The 15,895-nt window shown below is 44.6% G+C and overlaps 1 protein-coding gene across 2 annotated transcripts in view; it reads right to left on the reverse strand.

Moving 5' to 3' along the window:
• The window catches only part of GALNT14 (polypeptide N-acetylgalactosaminyltransferase 14), a 184,524-nt gene that overhangs the window by 24,948 nt on the left and 143,681 nt on the right, over positions 1 to 15,895 (reverse strand). For both annotated transcript variants that reach the window (XM_073338658.1, XM_073338657.1), the window contains 3 exons: positions 12,115 to 12,202; positions 9,840 to 9,924; positions 7,720 to 7,823 (listed from right to left, as the gene is read on the reverse strand). In XM_073338658.1, the coding sequence (XP_073194759.1) occupies positions 7,720 to 7,823; positions 9,840 to 9,924; positions 12,115 to 12,202 (277 nt within the window). The remainder of the gene's footprint in view (positions 1 to 7,719; positions 7,824 to 9,839; positions 9,925 to 12,114; positions 12,203 to 15,895) is intronic.

Raw genomic sequence — 15,895 nt, forward strand, 5'->3', positions numbered from 1 at the left:
ATCTCTGTAAGTGAAGCGGCAACTTCCAAACATCTAGCAGCCTTGCAGACATCGGGTCTAATCCTAGCAGGGGCAATTCAAAGCCTTAATTTCTTCCCAGCTTACTGGGTATGGAAATAATACTTGACCCTATCTATATCTCCTTCCCTCCAAGGATCTGAGTGTGCTACTGTAGTAAGTAATCCTCACAACCCCCCCAGAGGGAGGTGGTTTTATGCTCATTTAGCAGATGGTAAAACTGAGGCCCTGCAAGGTTAAAGCATGGGTCCAAGTCACACTGAGCCAGGAATAGAAGCCAGACGCCCTGGTGCCTAGACCTGGCCCTTACCCACAAACCATTTCTGGAGTTTAAAGCCAATCCCTGGTGCATTGTTATTTTTGCCTCTGTTACTGCTAAAATCCATCCATGTTCTGTTAAACACATTTCAGGAAGCTGGTGTGTAACAGAAAGTATCAGACTCTAAAGTATCCCCAGCTTGGCCATGCAGGGCTCTGTCCTGTCAGGGGAACACTCTTCTGCTTGTACCACGACTCCATCCTATTCTTCCTGTCACCGTTTGCCACCCGCTTGACACGGCTACTACAATGCACACCTGAGTTACATGGCACATGGTACCAAGGCTTGACAAGAGGAACTGCAACATCTGCAGAGAGGGAAAGACAGCAGACAAACGGAGACAGCAAAGCAGAGGGTGGACTGGGTGGTGGAAGGGATTGCTAATGGGCTACCAAACTGTTCTTTGCTAGGTCTCTAGCCTGAATCCATTCAGGGTTGGTACTCAATGGATGTTACCACTATCCAAAGGATGTTCAGTGGTCTACGTGAAATATGTGGCGGGTCTCACCGTAATATTACCAGCTAAGGGTCCACATCCCATTTAGCATCTCTGCTGGCACTCTCGGCAAAGAAAGTGAATGGCCAGGGGGACTAACCACCCCAGCCACAGTCCTAGCCATGGTCCCTGCAGGTCAGGTTTGAGGTGTGCTGGAGGCTTGCCCATGCCGTAGTGGGATGAAGCACCTTCAATCTGCAGGCTGACACTCGGCAGCCTGGCATCAGCAGCAGTACATTCACTGACAAAAAGCTCAGGAACAAAGTTTCAAACCAGTTTGGGCACTGACAACATCCCCAAAGGCCTCCCTCTAATCTGAATGCAGATTCCAACTTGCTTTTGTTTTCGATGGAGTCTGGCAGTCCCCTGTGGCTGTCAATCGCACTGCCACAAAGCAGCGGAGCTCAGTTGTTAATGCTGAAATAAACCACGGCTGCAGTGCTACATCGTATTCCGAGGGCTCCATCTAATTAGGAAGAAGAGTAAATCACCAAAGGGCTGAATTGTATTTCACTGCAAACATAATGAAAGGAACAGTCAGTCATTCCAGTCCTGCAAAATGCACCACAAGATCCTGATTTCCCAGTCACTTACCCTGAAGCCAGTGGAGTTGCTCTGGCGCAAGTGAGATCAGACTCTGGCCCCATGAATGCTTGGAGCAGGGGAGATTCTTTTCTGTCACAGCTGGAAGGTGAGCAGCGCTGTGACTAGGACTCTGAGGGGCATGCTCTGACCTCCCTCAGTGGGGCTGTGCAGAGGTGCGAGCAGGAGCTAACCTCACGTAGCTGGAGGCACAAGTTCACCGCTTTGGTGTCACTACGTTAATCTGTTTGGTCCATTTTGTGTCGTATTGCTTTCCTTTTTACACACAAGCTGTCGTCTTGCTTCTCAGCTACCTCGTGTCTGAGTGCTCCCAGCTTGCTGACTGAGCAGTCGCTGCCTGTTACGAAGGGTCAGACACACCACCATTGCTGTAGGGAGAAGCCAACTTTCCCTCTCTGGGCCAGTGAGACTCACTGTGGTCCAAGTGGGGTTTCCACCCTGCCTACCCTCATGAACTCTGCTGATGGAGAATACAGAAGGACAATTATTGCTGCTATTACATCAGTGCCCAGAAGCTGCACCCGAGACCAGGGCCCCTGTGTGCTAGGCCCTGTATATACACACAGTCAGAAACATTCCCTGCCACAAAGAGTTGACAGGAGGCCCAGCGAGATGAAGTGGCTTGTAGTCCAAGGTCATGCTGCAGGTTAGTGGTAGAACTGGGAACCAAACCCAGGTCTCCTGCCAGTCCAGGGCCTTCCATAAAGAGTGTCTCCTCCACCCTCCATGATCATAATCCAAGCTTGGCCAATGTCACTTGTTTTTGCACTTCATGGTACCCCTGCAACTCTTGTCTGGCTTAATCTAGCAGTGAGATGGGCAAGCCCCATGGCTAGCAAAACTTGGGTCTGTTACAGTTTGCACCTTGGTTAAATACTGCCTGGGGGCTCCATGACCATGGCTGCCCTCTGATACTGGGAAGATAAGAACAAGACATTATCAGAACCAGCCTCAAAGGGAACTTTGTTGATAATGAAAACAGCCAGCAACATAACATAGGTTAGAACAATGTATAAGGGGTGTAAACCCTCATGCTTCAGGGCATGAGCCAACTGCTAACTGATGGGTTGGGAAGAAACTTCTCCTACAGGCAGGTTATTCCATAATAGTCCATTTTGGTCCCTTCCTGGAATGAGGACACCAGACTAGATGGACCACACATCTGATCCAGCATGGCACGTCCTACATTTATGTTTCGTTTTCTTTGCAAAGACATGTTTTAGACGATTAATCCAAGAGGGAGAAAGGGGCTCACTGCGGCTTTTTGTGATTAATTTTTTCAGACAGCAGTGCAAGAAAGAGCAGATGCTGCAAGTCAGACCACTGGCAAGAAATTCTCTCTCTCACACAGACACTTTACATTGCAAGAAAGAAATAAAATACTTTAGAGAAATAGTGTATGGAAGACAACAATAGCTCTAAACAATGGATGGGATTATTACAAAACACAAGCATCTGTTCCTATGGATCCCTGACAGCGTTGCTACATCTGTTAACACAGGATTTTTTTTTTTGTTGCTAGCCACACTCCCCAGAGGTGCTGAAGTATTAAAACCAGCTTAAGATCTGTCTCCCTGTCATCAAGTGCCTCGTTCTTCTCTCATGGCTGCAAGCCTACTGGATCCGATCTGCAGCATCATTACAGCTGCAAACAGAAACAAGCCCAGCCAGATCTAGCTGTCTGATATCGTGAACAGGGATGGTATATCACCTATTTGACCTCTCCATCAAGGCTCACAGCTAGGAGCTCCCCAAAGGACAGGTGCTAACACAGAGGGAAGAGGTGGATTTAGATGACTAGAAGCACAGGGCCCGAAATCCACTTGTCATCAAACTATATAGGGCAGTTGTGCTCAACCTTTTCTATGTTGGGACCTCTTTTCCATCTTGCCAAGGTTTAGCTGAGAACCTCTCTCCGATTTAGCAGTATAGTCATGGAAAGGTTGTCACAGCCTTCTGATGATTGTTTTTTCATAGATTCATAGATTCCAAGACTCGAAGGGACCACTGTGATCATCTAGTCTGACCTCCTGTATAACACAGGCCAGAGAACTACCCCAAAATAATTCCTAGAGCAGAACTTTTAGAAAAACTTCCCATCTTGATTCAAAAGCTGGCAGTGATGGAGAATCCACCATGATCTTCGGTAAATTGTTCCATTGATTAGTTTAAAAATGTACCTCTTATTTCCAGTTTGAATTTGTCTAGCTTCAACTTCCAGCCATGTTTTACCTTGCTCTGCTAGACTGAAGAGCCCATTATTAAATATTTGTGCTCCATGTCGACACTGATGGCCTGTAATAAAGCAACCCCTTACCGTTTCTTTCTTAAGGTAAATAGATTGAGAATCTTGACTCTATCACTATACAGCATAAAAGAAAAGGAGTACTTGTGGCACCTTAGAGACTAACAAATTTATTTGAGCATAAGCTTTCGTGAGCTACAGCTCACTTCATCAGATGCATTCAGTGGAAAATACAGTGGGGAGACTTATATACACAGAGAACATGAAACAATGGGTGTTACCATACACACTGTAAGGAGAGTGATCAGGTAAGGTGAGCTATTACCAGCAGGAGAGCGGTGAGGAAAAAACCTTTTGTAGTGATAATCAAGGTGGGCCATTTCCAGCAGTTGACAAGAACATCTGAGGAACAGTGGCGGGGCGGGGGGGGGGGGTGTTAAACATGGGGAAATAGTTTTACTTTGTGTAATGACCCATCCACTCCCAGTCTTTATTCAAGCCTAAATTAATTGTATCCAGTTTGCAAATTAATTCCAATTCAGCAGTCTCTTGTTGGAGTCTGTTTTTGAAGTTTTTTTGTTGAAGAATTGCCACTTTTAGGTCTGTAATCGAGTGACCAAAGAGATTGAAGTGTTCTCCAACTGGTTTTTGAATGTTATAATTCTTGATGTCTGATTTGTGTCCATTTATTCTTTTACGTAGCGACTGTCCAGTTTGACCAATGTACATGGCAGAGGGGCATTGCTGGCACATGATGGAATATATCACATTGGTAGATGTGCAGGTGAATGAGCAAGAATTCAAAAGTGGCAATTCTTCAACAAAAAAAACTTCAAAAACAGACTCCAACGAGAGACTGCTGAATTGGAATTAATTTGCAAACTGGATACAATTAACTTAGGCTTGAATAAAGACTGGGAGAGGATGGGTTGTTACACAAAGTAAAACTATTTCCCCATGTTTATTCACCCCCCCACACACACACTGTTCCTCACACGTTCTTGTTAACTGCTGGAAATGGCCCACCTTGATTATCATTACAAAAGGTTCTCTCCCTCCAACGCTCCCCTCCCCCACCCCGCTCTCCTGCTGGTACAGCTCACTTTACCTGATCACTCTCCTTACAGTGTGTATGGTAACACCCATTGTTTCGTGTTCTCTGTGTATATAAATCTCCCCACTGTATTTTCCACTGAATGCATCCGATGAAGTGAGCTGTAGCTCATGAAAGCTTATGCTCAAATACATTTATTAGTCTCTAATGTTGCCACAAGTATTCCTTTTCTTTTTGCTGATACAGACTAACACGGCTGCTACTCTGAAAACTATACAGCATGTTTTCTAATCCTTCATTCATTCTTGTGGCTCTTCTTGGGAACACTCTCCAATTTATTAACATCCCTTTTGAATTGTGAGCACAGAACTGGACCCAGTGTTCCTGCAGTGACTGCACCAGTGCCAAACACAGAGGTAAAATAACCTCTCTGCTCCTACTCAAGATTCCCATTTATGCATCCCAGGATCGCATTAGCTGTTTTGGCCACAGCATTGCACTGCGAGCTCAGGGTCAGCTGAATATCCATCATGACCCCTTAATCTTTTTCAGAGTCGCTGCTTCCCAGGATAGAGTCCCCCACCCTGTAAGTATGGCCTAGATTCTTTGTTCCTAGATATACAGATTTACATTTAGCTGTATTATTGTTTGCTTGCACCCAGTTTCCCAAGTGATCCAGATCACTCTGAATCAGTGACCTGTCCTCTTCAATTTTACCACCATCACAATGTTTGTGTCACTGGCAAACTTTATCAGTCATGATTTAATGTCTTTTTCCAGATCATTATTCAAAATGTTAAATAGTGCTGGGCCAAGAACTGATCCCTGTGGATTTATAGTTTATAAATTTACAGTTTATATTTAGATTTACAGTTATATTTTGAGACCTATCAGTTAGCCAGTTTTTAATCCATTTAATGTGTGCCATGTTAATTTTTTATTGTTCTAGATTTTTAAATCAAAATGTTGTGCAGTATCAAGTCAATTACATCAACACTATTACCACTTTTATCAACCAAACTTGTAATCTCATAAAAAAAATACCGATTTAGTTTGACAGGATCCATTTTCCATAAACACACATTGATTTGCATTAATTATATTACCCTCCTTTAATTCTTTATTAATCAAGTCCTGTATCAGCTGCTCTATTATCTTGCCTGGGATGGCTGACAGGCTTATAACTACCCAGGTCATCCCATTTACACTTTTAAAAAATTGGGACACTATTAGCTTTCTTTCAGTCTTCTGAAACTTTCACATTTCTCCAAGACTTCTTGAAAATCAACATTAACAATCCAGCAAGCTTCTGAGCTAGCTCTTTTAAAACTCTTGAATAGAAGTTAACTGGACCTGATGATTCGCAAATGTCTCATTTTAGTAACTGCTAGTAACATTCTCCAGAGACACTGATGGAATGGAAAGTGTGTGATCATCACCATATGATGAAACTATATCATCTGTTTTGCCTCAAATACAGAACAGAAATAGTTTTGAATGATTCTGCCTTTTCTGCATTATTATTGATCATTCTATCATTTCCATCTATTAGTGGACCAATACCATTGTCAGGATTCTTTTTGTTCCTAATATATTTTAAAATATCTCCTTATTGTCCTTAACTCTGCTGGCCACATATTCATCCTTGTATCCCTTGGCTTCCCTGCTTCTGATTTATATTCATTATTGTCAACTTTCCCTTTCTTCAATTTGTTCTATATTATTCTTTTATTTTTTTTACAGATGTCTTCCATTCCCCTCTAAATCAGTTTGGTCTTTTAACCAGTAAAACCTCCTTCCTTGATTGTGGCTTTTGGGGCCTCTAGTAAGGTGTTCTTAAATGATTCCCAATTATCATTCAAATTTTTCTGATAAATTCTTCATCCCAGCTGATTTGGCTCATAATTGTTTTCAGCTTTGTGAACCTGGCCTCCTTAAAGCACTCTCTACATATTACTGATCTGCACTTTATGTGGCTTGCACATTACAAATGTTATCAAATCATGATCCCGGGTAGCTAAGCTGTTTGCAACCCCCCTGCCCCTTCGAGAACACCTGAGCTAATATTTCAGGCATGCTGCAAATTCAGGCAGGTATTACTGCATCCATTCACATTTTCAAGGTGATGTCTGTGAACGTAAGAGCTAGAAACATAGTTGGATGTTTTAAAGAAAAAAGAAAGAATGAGAGGGAATGGGAGATTACTGGCAGTGCCCCAGTAACATGTTCACAATCACCAGGTTGAGACTCTTTGGTTTAGTGTATTTAGCAGCACTGTATCTATCACCATGGAGGAGATGGAGTACTATAGACCAATAATGGCAGCCTTGTCAGTGTTGGAGCACTTTGAGACATTGAAACGCTCCCATACTTGCACAGGATACAGATGAAAATAACTAGGGGAAACCATTCAGAGCATTTAGAGTGAACCCAGTATTAGTCAGACACTACTTGAGAGCATGGGTGGTGCATGGAACCCCCCTACCTCCGTTCAGGGAAGCTAGCCCCCAGCCCCACCCCTTCCGTTAGAGGCCCCACCTCTACCTTGCCCCTTCTGCCCTCCTCCCCCACCAGAGCCCAGAGCCCCTCACTACAGCTGGGAGAGCCCCGCCCCAATTCTGGAGTGCCGGCCCGCCCCAGCCCCGGAGCACCAGCCGGCCCCAGCCCAGCCAGCCGGTCCAAGCGCCCACCCTAGGTGCCCCGAGTCCTAGGCCACCAGCCAGCTCTCCCTAGCCCCAGCCCTCTTCGGGGGGAGAGGCTAAGCAAGGGCAGGAAGAGGAGCAGCCTGGTCTGGGACCATGAGGGAAGACTGGGATGTAGAAGGGGGCCTCGGGATGGAGCGTGGGTGGGGCCATGCCTGGCTGTTTCGGGATGCTTAGCCTCCCCTGGCCTATGATACCCACCAGCCATGCTTGAAAGGAAGAGCCAGCCCCATCTCTTGGAAGGATGAAGATCCCCACGTCCCTGCAACAACAGAGACTCACCAAAGTTCTCCCCACCCCAGATGTCCATGGCAGTGTCGTACTTCCCCAGGTGGTTGAACCAGGTTTTGTCGATCACAAAGAGCCCCCCTGCAATGATTGGAGTCCTGCAGAGATACAAAGGGAAGAGGGGACAAGCCCTTACTCAAACACTGGAGTAGAACCTGAGATGCACAGTAAGCCACCTCCTTTCTCTTCCTATTCTGCTTTCAGAGCGATATATCTGTGAATCTTCCTATCATCCCGAAACAAGGACACATGTCTCAACATGGCAAAGCCATTTAACTGGCTGGCTTGGTATTTTTCTATCGATCATAAACTGCCCGGCACTTAAAAACAGGTTAATGCACACATTAACACAACTCCTATGAGCCCAGAGTTCACAGCCCTTATTGTACGCTTCATAACCAAAAATGCACTTAGCACTTGGGGGTTATTTACATGGCATGACCTAAATGGCCTTTGTGCCAGGAGAGATCTTATTAGGAACACCACTGTAACAGGGAGAGGAAGCCTGTGCCTATTCAACAGGGGATTTTTAAAAGCCATCACTGTGAGTTTGATCTAGAATTTCTCAAACTAGGGGTCCCGACCCAAAAGGAGGTCACAAGACTATTGCAGCGGGGTCACGAGAGCGGTGGCTGCTGGCTGGATGCCCAGCTCTGAAGGCACCACCACAGTCACCAGAAGCAGCGCAGAAGTAAGGGTGGCATGGTGGGGGGCAGTTTGCCCCTTTTTAGGGGGGGGTCGTCACAGCCTGAAATATTTTCAAAGGGGTTCTCAGCAAAAAAAGTTTGAGAACCCCTGGTTTGATCTTTATTTCCAAACAGGGCTACTTTTTGCCTTCTGGATGAGCTGAGGTTATCAAAGAGAAGTCATGTGGAGGGGTTGGAGAGAGAGAGAGGAGGATCATTTTAGGAGTATCACCCATTCGATGGGGCAGGCCCCATGCCTACGAGCCTGTGCCACATCCTGCAAACATGTACAATTAAGATGCATTGGATTTGTCTCGGGTCTCATGATCTCTCTGCACCGCGAGGGGGCTCCAATTGTTTTTGCAGGCAGGACAATCACGAAAATGAGATGGGGCACCGGGAGATGAACATGAGCTCATTACAAGAACCAGGACAAGAAGCAGCAAGATTTGGTTCCCCATGATGTGTGTCCTCTGCATCATTTCTGGAGCTCTGAGCTTTCACCACCACATTCCCTGTTCCATGCTTCATGTCACAACAACGACATTTCTGTTCAAGGACCGGACAAAATACCAGCCAACATCATACCTTAGCCAGCAACAAGGGGTGAATAAGGTGAGGCACTCCCTCCAACCCAAGGGATGAGGTCAGATTTTTTTCTCTTCCTGATTTGATTAACTCTCCTGAGATTCATCACTCACTTCCTATAACCTTCAGACTTGCTGTCCGCCCCTTAGGCAGCTTAGAAGGGCAAGGCTGGTTGGGAATGCATGATCTGGATCACTTGCTTTCATCAAGGGTTTCACCCTTTTTCAGGGATTCCTCTTGTTCTTGGGTAAAATATGAGTTGTGAGAAGTAAAGTAAGAGTCTTTGTTGGGGGAAGAAGGGTCTCGTTCACAGGCTGGAAGAACTAGGAACCTTCACCTATTTTTACTTAGCCTTTTGGGGTGGGGGAATCATTTGGAGCCCTTAGGCACTACCTTATTACAATAATAATAATAATTGTGACCCTGAGTTGTAAAACCCAAAGTAAACTGGAACTCAGGACAGACCCATGAGACTCAGGATTGTTATGGGACGGGTGGGAGTACCTATCCGTCTCCTCCATGGTGCCATATGTGTTAAACCAGGTCCCTAATTAGGTACTTAGATTTCCTTCTGGACCAGCTAAATAGAACCATGTGCTGTATCTACAGAATTGGGCAATATCTCCAGTCAGGGTCAGATCCATAGCCGGTGAAGTCAACGGAAAGACTCCCGTAGACTTCAGTGGGCTTTGAGTCTAGTCCTTAGTGTGCAAATTTCCCAGCAAGTGAAAAGGGGAAAATCAGACAAGGCCCTGGACACAGTCTGGCTGGCACCAACTTCCACAGAAGAAAGCCCTCCATACACCCCAGTTTTCCCCCCTCTGCTGCCTTGCTACTTACTTAATGGGTTCTGTAGGGTCAATTCGTTTGGCTTTCTGCTCTGGGGAAAGCTGCTCCCATTTGAAATGTAGACTCCAGTCAAACCCTAAAAACAAAGTATAGAAGGACCATGGCGAAATTGGAGATGGACATAAACCAGGAGGTCACCAAACCCATCCCCTAGCCAGCACAAAATTGTTTCTGATTCTTCCATTTTAAATGACCCAGATAATGGGTCTGCAGCCAGTTCTCTGAGGAGACGATTCCAGTGTCTAACACATTTAAATATTACAAACAAAAAACTACATGAAAGGAGAGCTACAGTTGCAATGTCCAGCACTCAAAAAAGTCAGAAAGTGCCAGAACAAAGGTGGCCTGTAAAGCCTTAATTCAGCACCCTTGTGCGTATGCATTAGGATACAGTCTTTAACTTATGTGAGCACACACTATCGTTTTCACAGGAGCCCTGCCTCATTCAGTGAACAGAACGGACAGGGCTCAGTTGATGATCAGCAATATAATATTTCATTTTACCATCATCGTTCAACATATGGGCCCATGGCCTTATTTATTTATTTATTTATTTCCTCATGGGCTTTTCGGTTGTGCTCATCACTGTAATACCTGAGGGTTCACAAGCATTGGCAAATTTATCTTCACAACCCCCCTACAGGATGATGGGGTGACACTATCCTCATTTTTCGGATGGGAAACTGAGGCATGGAGGCATTAAGGTCCAAAGTGTACATTAACTCTGGGTGCCCTGTTTGAGAGACATAGGGCCTGATTTTTCAGAGTACTCAGCATTACACAGTGTTTTGAATGTTCAAAGCACAACTCCTGTCGACTTCAGTTGCATTTGTGAGTGCTCAACACACCTGCAGATGAAAACAGGCACCAAAAATTGAGGAACACACAAGTAGTGACCATCTCTGAAAAGTCTACTTTAAGTGCCTGTTGCAGCATCACACAGGAACTCTGTGGCAGGCATAGAACCCAATTCTCCTAGAGGCATTCAACTGCCTAAACCCCAAGACTCTCCCCTCCCTTTCTGCAGTCCCCTGCCTCATTCACTACCCACCTTTCAACTCTGCAACAAGTGAAACAGGGGCCCTCAAACAAAAGCCTCTTTTGCTGCACAGCCTGGTTCATTCTCTAAGCATGTAGGAAATGTCGCATGTTCTGGGGCTTCTAGACAGAGAGGTGCAGAGCACAAAGGGGCACAGAGACAGGAATCTCAGAGAACCAGCAAGTTTGCACTGAGGTCGAAACTAGAGACTGCCTCATCTGCTGGGCCCCCATCTTGAGAAGGAGGATCAAAGATTGTAGCAAAGAGGCAATGAGCCAAGCCTGTCTGAACTTGAAGAATGGCTTTGGCTCTGTTTATAGAACTGTATAAATTGCCATACCAGAACACATTCATGGTTCATCTAGCCCAGTTATCCTTTCTGCAGAGGCTATAGAGACTGGACTTCAGTATGGGCCATGTCTCCTCTGGCACAAACCTGTTAATCTGTCGTTAGTCTCATAATAGATTCCATTTGCCTCTGTGTTAAAACCACCAGACAACCAAGCTTGGCTGATAGTCTCTGCACAGAGCATTAGCTGGCACTTTCTAGAGAAATCCAAGGACATGAGTAAAAAACTCCAGGGGTGCGTGCTACACAAGAAACAAGGAGAGGAGCCACTCTCTCTCTCAGAGTAATCAGAGAACAGCATTCTCCAGGGAGGGAAGAGTCATCTTGCCATTTAGCAGAGGGAAGTCATATTTCAGGGCCTGATTCTTCACTGTGTCACTTTGGTTTTACACTGGCATATCTCTGGAGTGACACAATGGGGAAATCAGGCGACCAGAAATGTGCAAAGCTCAGAAGGGGACTTCAGCTAACAACCCACTTATAGCTGTGGAGATATGTATGGCAATACTATCCCTCTATATCCCTCCCCTTCCATGACACCTGGTTTTCTCTGCTGCTAGGGGTTAGCTTAGATGGGATACTTCCTCCGCATGGCCACTGCACCCTAGTAAGGAATTCCTAGGAATTCCTAGCAAGTCAGTGGTATGAAGGGCCAGTCTAGCCTTGCAAACTGATAGAGGGGGAAACAGGGTATTTTTAGTGTGCTTGCAGAAAACAACTGTGTATACAGAGCATTATAAATAATCCTTACAGTAGGGAGCTCCGACTCAGTGCCTCCTTCACACTGAGTCAGCCACTTCCCTCTGCCAGTGTCTGCTGAGCATAGTACCTCACAGATCAGCATCACCCAACAGGGAGTGAGCACAATACACACTCACCTCCTCTCAGGTCCGAGGAAGCGGCCACATAGGCAAAAGTGTCCAAGTTGATGATGTCAATAACTGGACTGACCACGCGGGTTGGATCCTGAGAACAAGGAACAAAACAACTCATGACTTTTGACCTGGTGTAGCTTCTCCTCAGAAGCCAGCTCAGTAGCAGGGTGGTGGGAAAACCTGTCTTATGGGCAAAGATGTGAGGAAGCTGGTTTGCCACTGAGGTCTGGAGTCCTCTACTGATCCACAGGACAGACAAGTCAAGGGGATGGCCAAATTCTTAGCTGTGTTCACTGGCTGGAACTCCTGGTGTCAATCCAGTTTCTTGTGGACCGGTGTCCATATCACAAAAGCAACCCTCTAGATAACTTGTTGGCTGTCTTATCAGAAAGGCTAAGGATTGAATGGAAGCATCCGCTCAGACACTCTCATCCCTGGAGGACAAAGTTGAGGATACACTACCAGGGTGGTGTGTGGGGAAGCTTATACTTCCCCTATTATGAACAGAGGACTTAGTCTCCAAGGCTGTCAAGCCAGCATCTTTCACTAGCTCTAAATTCTCTCACAAAGAAACCCGGACTGCATAGGGTGTGGGTGGGTTTTACACCAAACTTGGCTCAAGAATCTCTAGCTGAGTACAAAACTCCATCTTTCTTTTACAAATTCATCAATTTATTCCCCCACCGCCTCCTTTCAATTCTTTTTATTGAATTTTAGAAGTTAAGCCACAAGCAAGAAATTTAAAGAATAGACAAAACAAAGCCAGCCAGCCAGTTAAAACATATAGAAAAAAACTACATATAAATCCGCAAAATTACCATACAGCACTGCTTTTGTCAAAGGAGGGGAAGGGGTTAAAGAATGAAATGATGTTAAATATTTGGTACTAGTGATTTAATTATCTTCTTGTTATAGGAAAAGAGATTATACAAACAGTTAGGGACAAAAATATCTACAGGAGGATGAGATTCTGACAGCTTTGACTGGTCTCTTATCTTCCCTTTTCTTTTCAAAAATCCCGAACTCCAATTATAGCTCAAACTTCAAGCTTTTCCCCTCACCAGATCAAATCGCTTTTCACAGACATGCAGACGAATGCATCCTAGCACATGCAGGCTTGCTCTCTCACTCTGGGAGAAGATTTTGTTTTAGAAATCAGTCCTAAAAAATAGGAGCTATGTTCTGGTGCAGTCACAGAACAAAGGAGCTGAGCACTGAAAGTCGTGCTGCTCAGCCATATTGGGGACTCAGGTTTTATAAATCGGAATGACAATTCTTGGCATTTCTATGACATTGTCTATCTGAGAATCTCAAAGCACTTGTATGGACATCATAACACCCATGTCAGGTCAGTAAATATTGTTATTCCCATATGGTAGATGGAGAAACGGAGGCACAAGATATTAAAGACTGTGACACTCTGTACCTCAAAGGAGCACCTTGGAACCCCCATATTCACCACTGCCATATAATTATGATATATTTTGTACAAAGTATACCTTGTGAGGATCATTTTGAAAGTCTTGATTTGTTGAACATAATATCTTGTTGGATTGTACGTACTATCATTGTATGTGAAGTTATGAAGTATTGCTAAATATGCTACTGAAATATGCTGTGAGATTGGGAGATTCCCACAGCCAGCCTTTAAGTTGCAACAAAGGAGGGCACAGACAGCATTAATGGCCCATCAAGAAGAATCAACTATCCCAGAGACTTCTCAGAGAAGGCACATACACAATGGAGCTGCCTGACCCCACCTCACAGCTAGGATCTTTCTAGCAGCTGGAAGAAGGTATAAAAAGAGAGGCAGTGAGATCACTTGGCTTCTTCACCTCCCCATCTCAACACCTGGAAAATCATCTGGAAAGAAAAGACTTGGAACTAGGGAGATTGGTCCCAGGCTGTAAGGGGGTCCAGTCTGTGTACTGAGGAACTGTAAGCTGACTGTGCCATCTGTTAAAGTGGGACTGTTTGATTCAAATCTTCCGTAGTCTAAGTTAGAAGTAGACTGAGAATTTATTTTTGTTTCTTAGATAACCAGTTTTGATCTCTATGCCTGCTACTTATAATAACTTAAAATCTGTCTTTCTGTAGTTAAGAAATCTGTTTTATATTTTACCTGAAACAGTGTGTTTTGGTTGAAGTGCTTAGGAAATCTCAGCTCATGTTAACAGGGGCTGTTGCACATGCACTACCCTTTTGTCGGTGCGGCAAACAAGTTCATGCATTTACACTGGCCAGGCTTCTGATCAGGGCAAGACGGTACAGTTCTGGGGCATAAGGCTGGAGCTGAAGGGAATTGGCTGGAGCTTCTCCATTGATAGTTCATGAGATGCTGGGAGATCATTCATGTCACTCAGTTGGGCATGTCCCTGCCTGTGGATGGCTGTGTAAGTGCAGTGCCTAGCAGAGGCTTGTACCTTGGCATCAGCATCACAGTGAGAGAGGCAGCCCAGGTTGGTGGGACAGAGGGCTTTGCGGACCCACGGTCCAGGTTGCACCTTGGGGACCCTGTCACAAAGTCCCGCTCCTGATTAAGTCAATGGCAAAACTCTCAATCATTACAATGGGAGCAAGACTGATCCCTAAGTGGCTTGACCAAAGTCAGTGCACAGAACGCAGACACCCAGACTTGTGTCTGAACCCCAAGATCACCCTTCCCCTCAAACAGCATACCTTTTTGCTGGAAGCTTTTCTACCTCCTCAGCATGATGAGCTTTTGAAATTGATTGAAAAATCCTTAATGTAAGAATCCAACTAATACAGAACAGAAAGCCAAATAAGTGACCCCAGAGGTTAGCACTTTGCTCTAGGGATGGTCGGGAATTTTTTTTTCCCATCCCATGAATATTTTTTTGATGCATTCAACATTTTTCCTATAACAAATGAAGACGAAAAGTCAAAATCTAACAAATACAACCCCCAAAATTGTTTTTTTCATTTGAGGTCAATAGAAACATTTTGTCATATTTAATTTCGATTTCACCTTTTTCTCTTTGTTTAACCTTTTTTTTTTTTTCAGTCTCTGTAGCTTAAATTTCTAAATGAAAAGTTGTTTCGAACCAGAAAACTGGATGTTTTAATTTTTAAAACGTCAAAATGAAACATTTCGATGATTTTGAAACCTTTGGTCTGAACATTTTTCAAGTCAGGAGAGTCGCTGAACCTGCCCCTGTTTCACGAAACATTTTGGGTTTGATGAATTGGAGTTTTCAACCAAAAAAAAAAAAAAAGCTAATGGAAAATGTCCCCACCAGCTCTACTCTGCACTATGAAATGAGAGATCTCTGCCAATTTCTCAGTTCTGATTTCTGGACGGCTGAACCAGCAAGAGGCTGAGGAGAGGGTGTGTCAAGGTTGCTTTCTCGTGACCCTTCTGGTTGACCCAAAGAATGGCACTGATGAGCTCAAACTACAGTCACACTCACTGGCTGAAGGAAGGTCTCCATGAGATGGGGCAAAAGGATTTAAACCCAGGATGGAGAGGAAATCAGAGGATACTGTATATGAAACTTATGTTGAGGGGGAATGACTATGTATGTTAACATTTTACCATGAGCAACTTGCTCATGAATGCATTTAGAGAGCCATAATTCATGCCCACGTTGGATTCTACTCATCCTCATTACAAAGCAAAGATTCTTACAAGAAAATCCCCACGAACATTCTCTGCGTTTCTCAGCGGAGAGAAATACAGCAGGGATTTTAGCTTTCAGTGACATACTTAGAATCTCTGTGCCTCAGTGGCCACATCTATACAGCAGGGAAAATGATCTTACAC

This window comes from Lepidochelys kempii, chromosome 3 (assembly GCF_965140265.1).
Source record: "Lepidochelys kempii isolate rLepKem1 chromosome 3, rLepKem1.hap2, whole genome shotgun sequence".
Classification (NCBI taxonomy): domain Eukaryota; kingdom Metazoa; phylum Chordata; order Testudines; family Cheloniidae; genus Lepidochelys; species Lepidochelys kempii.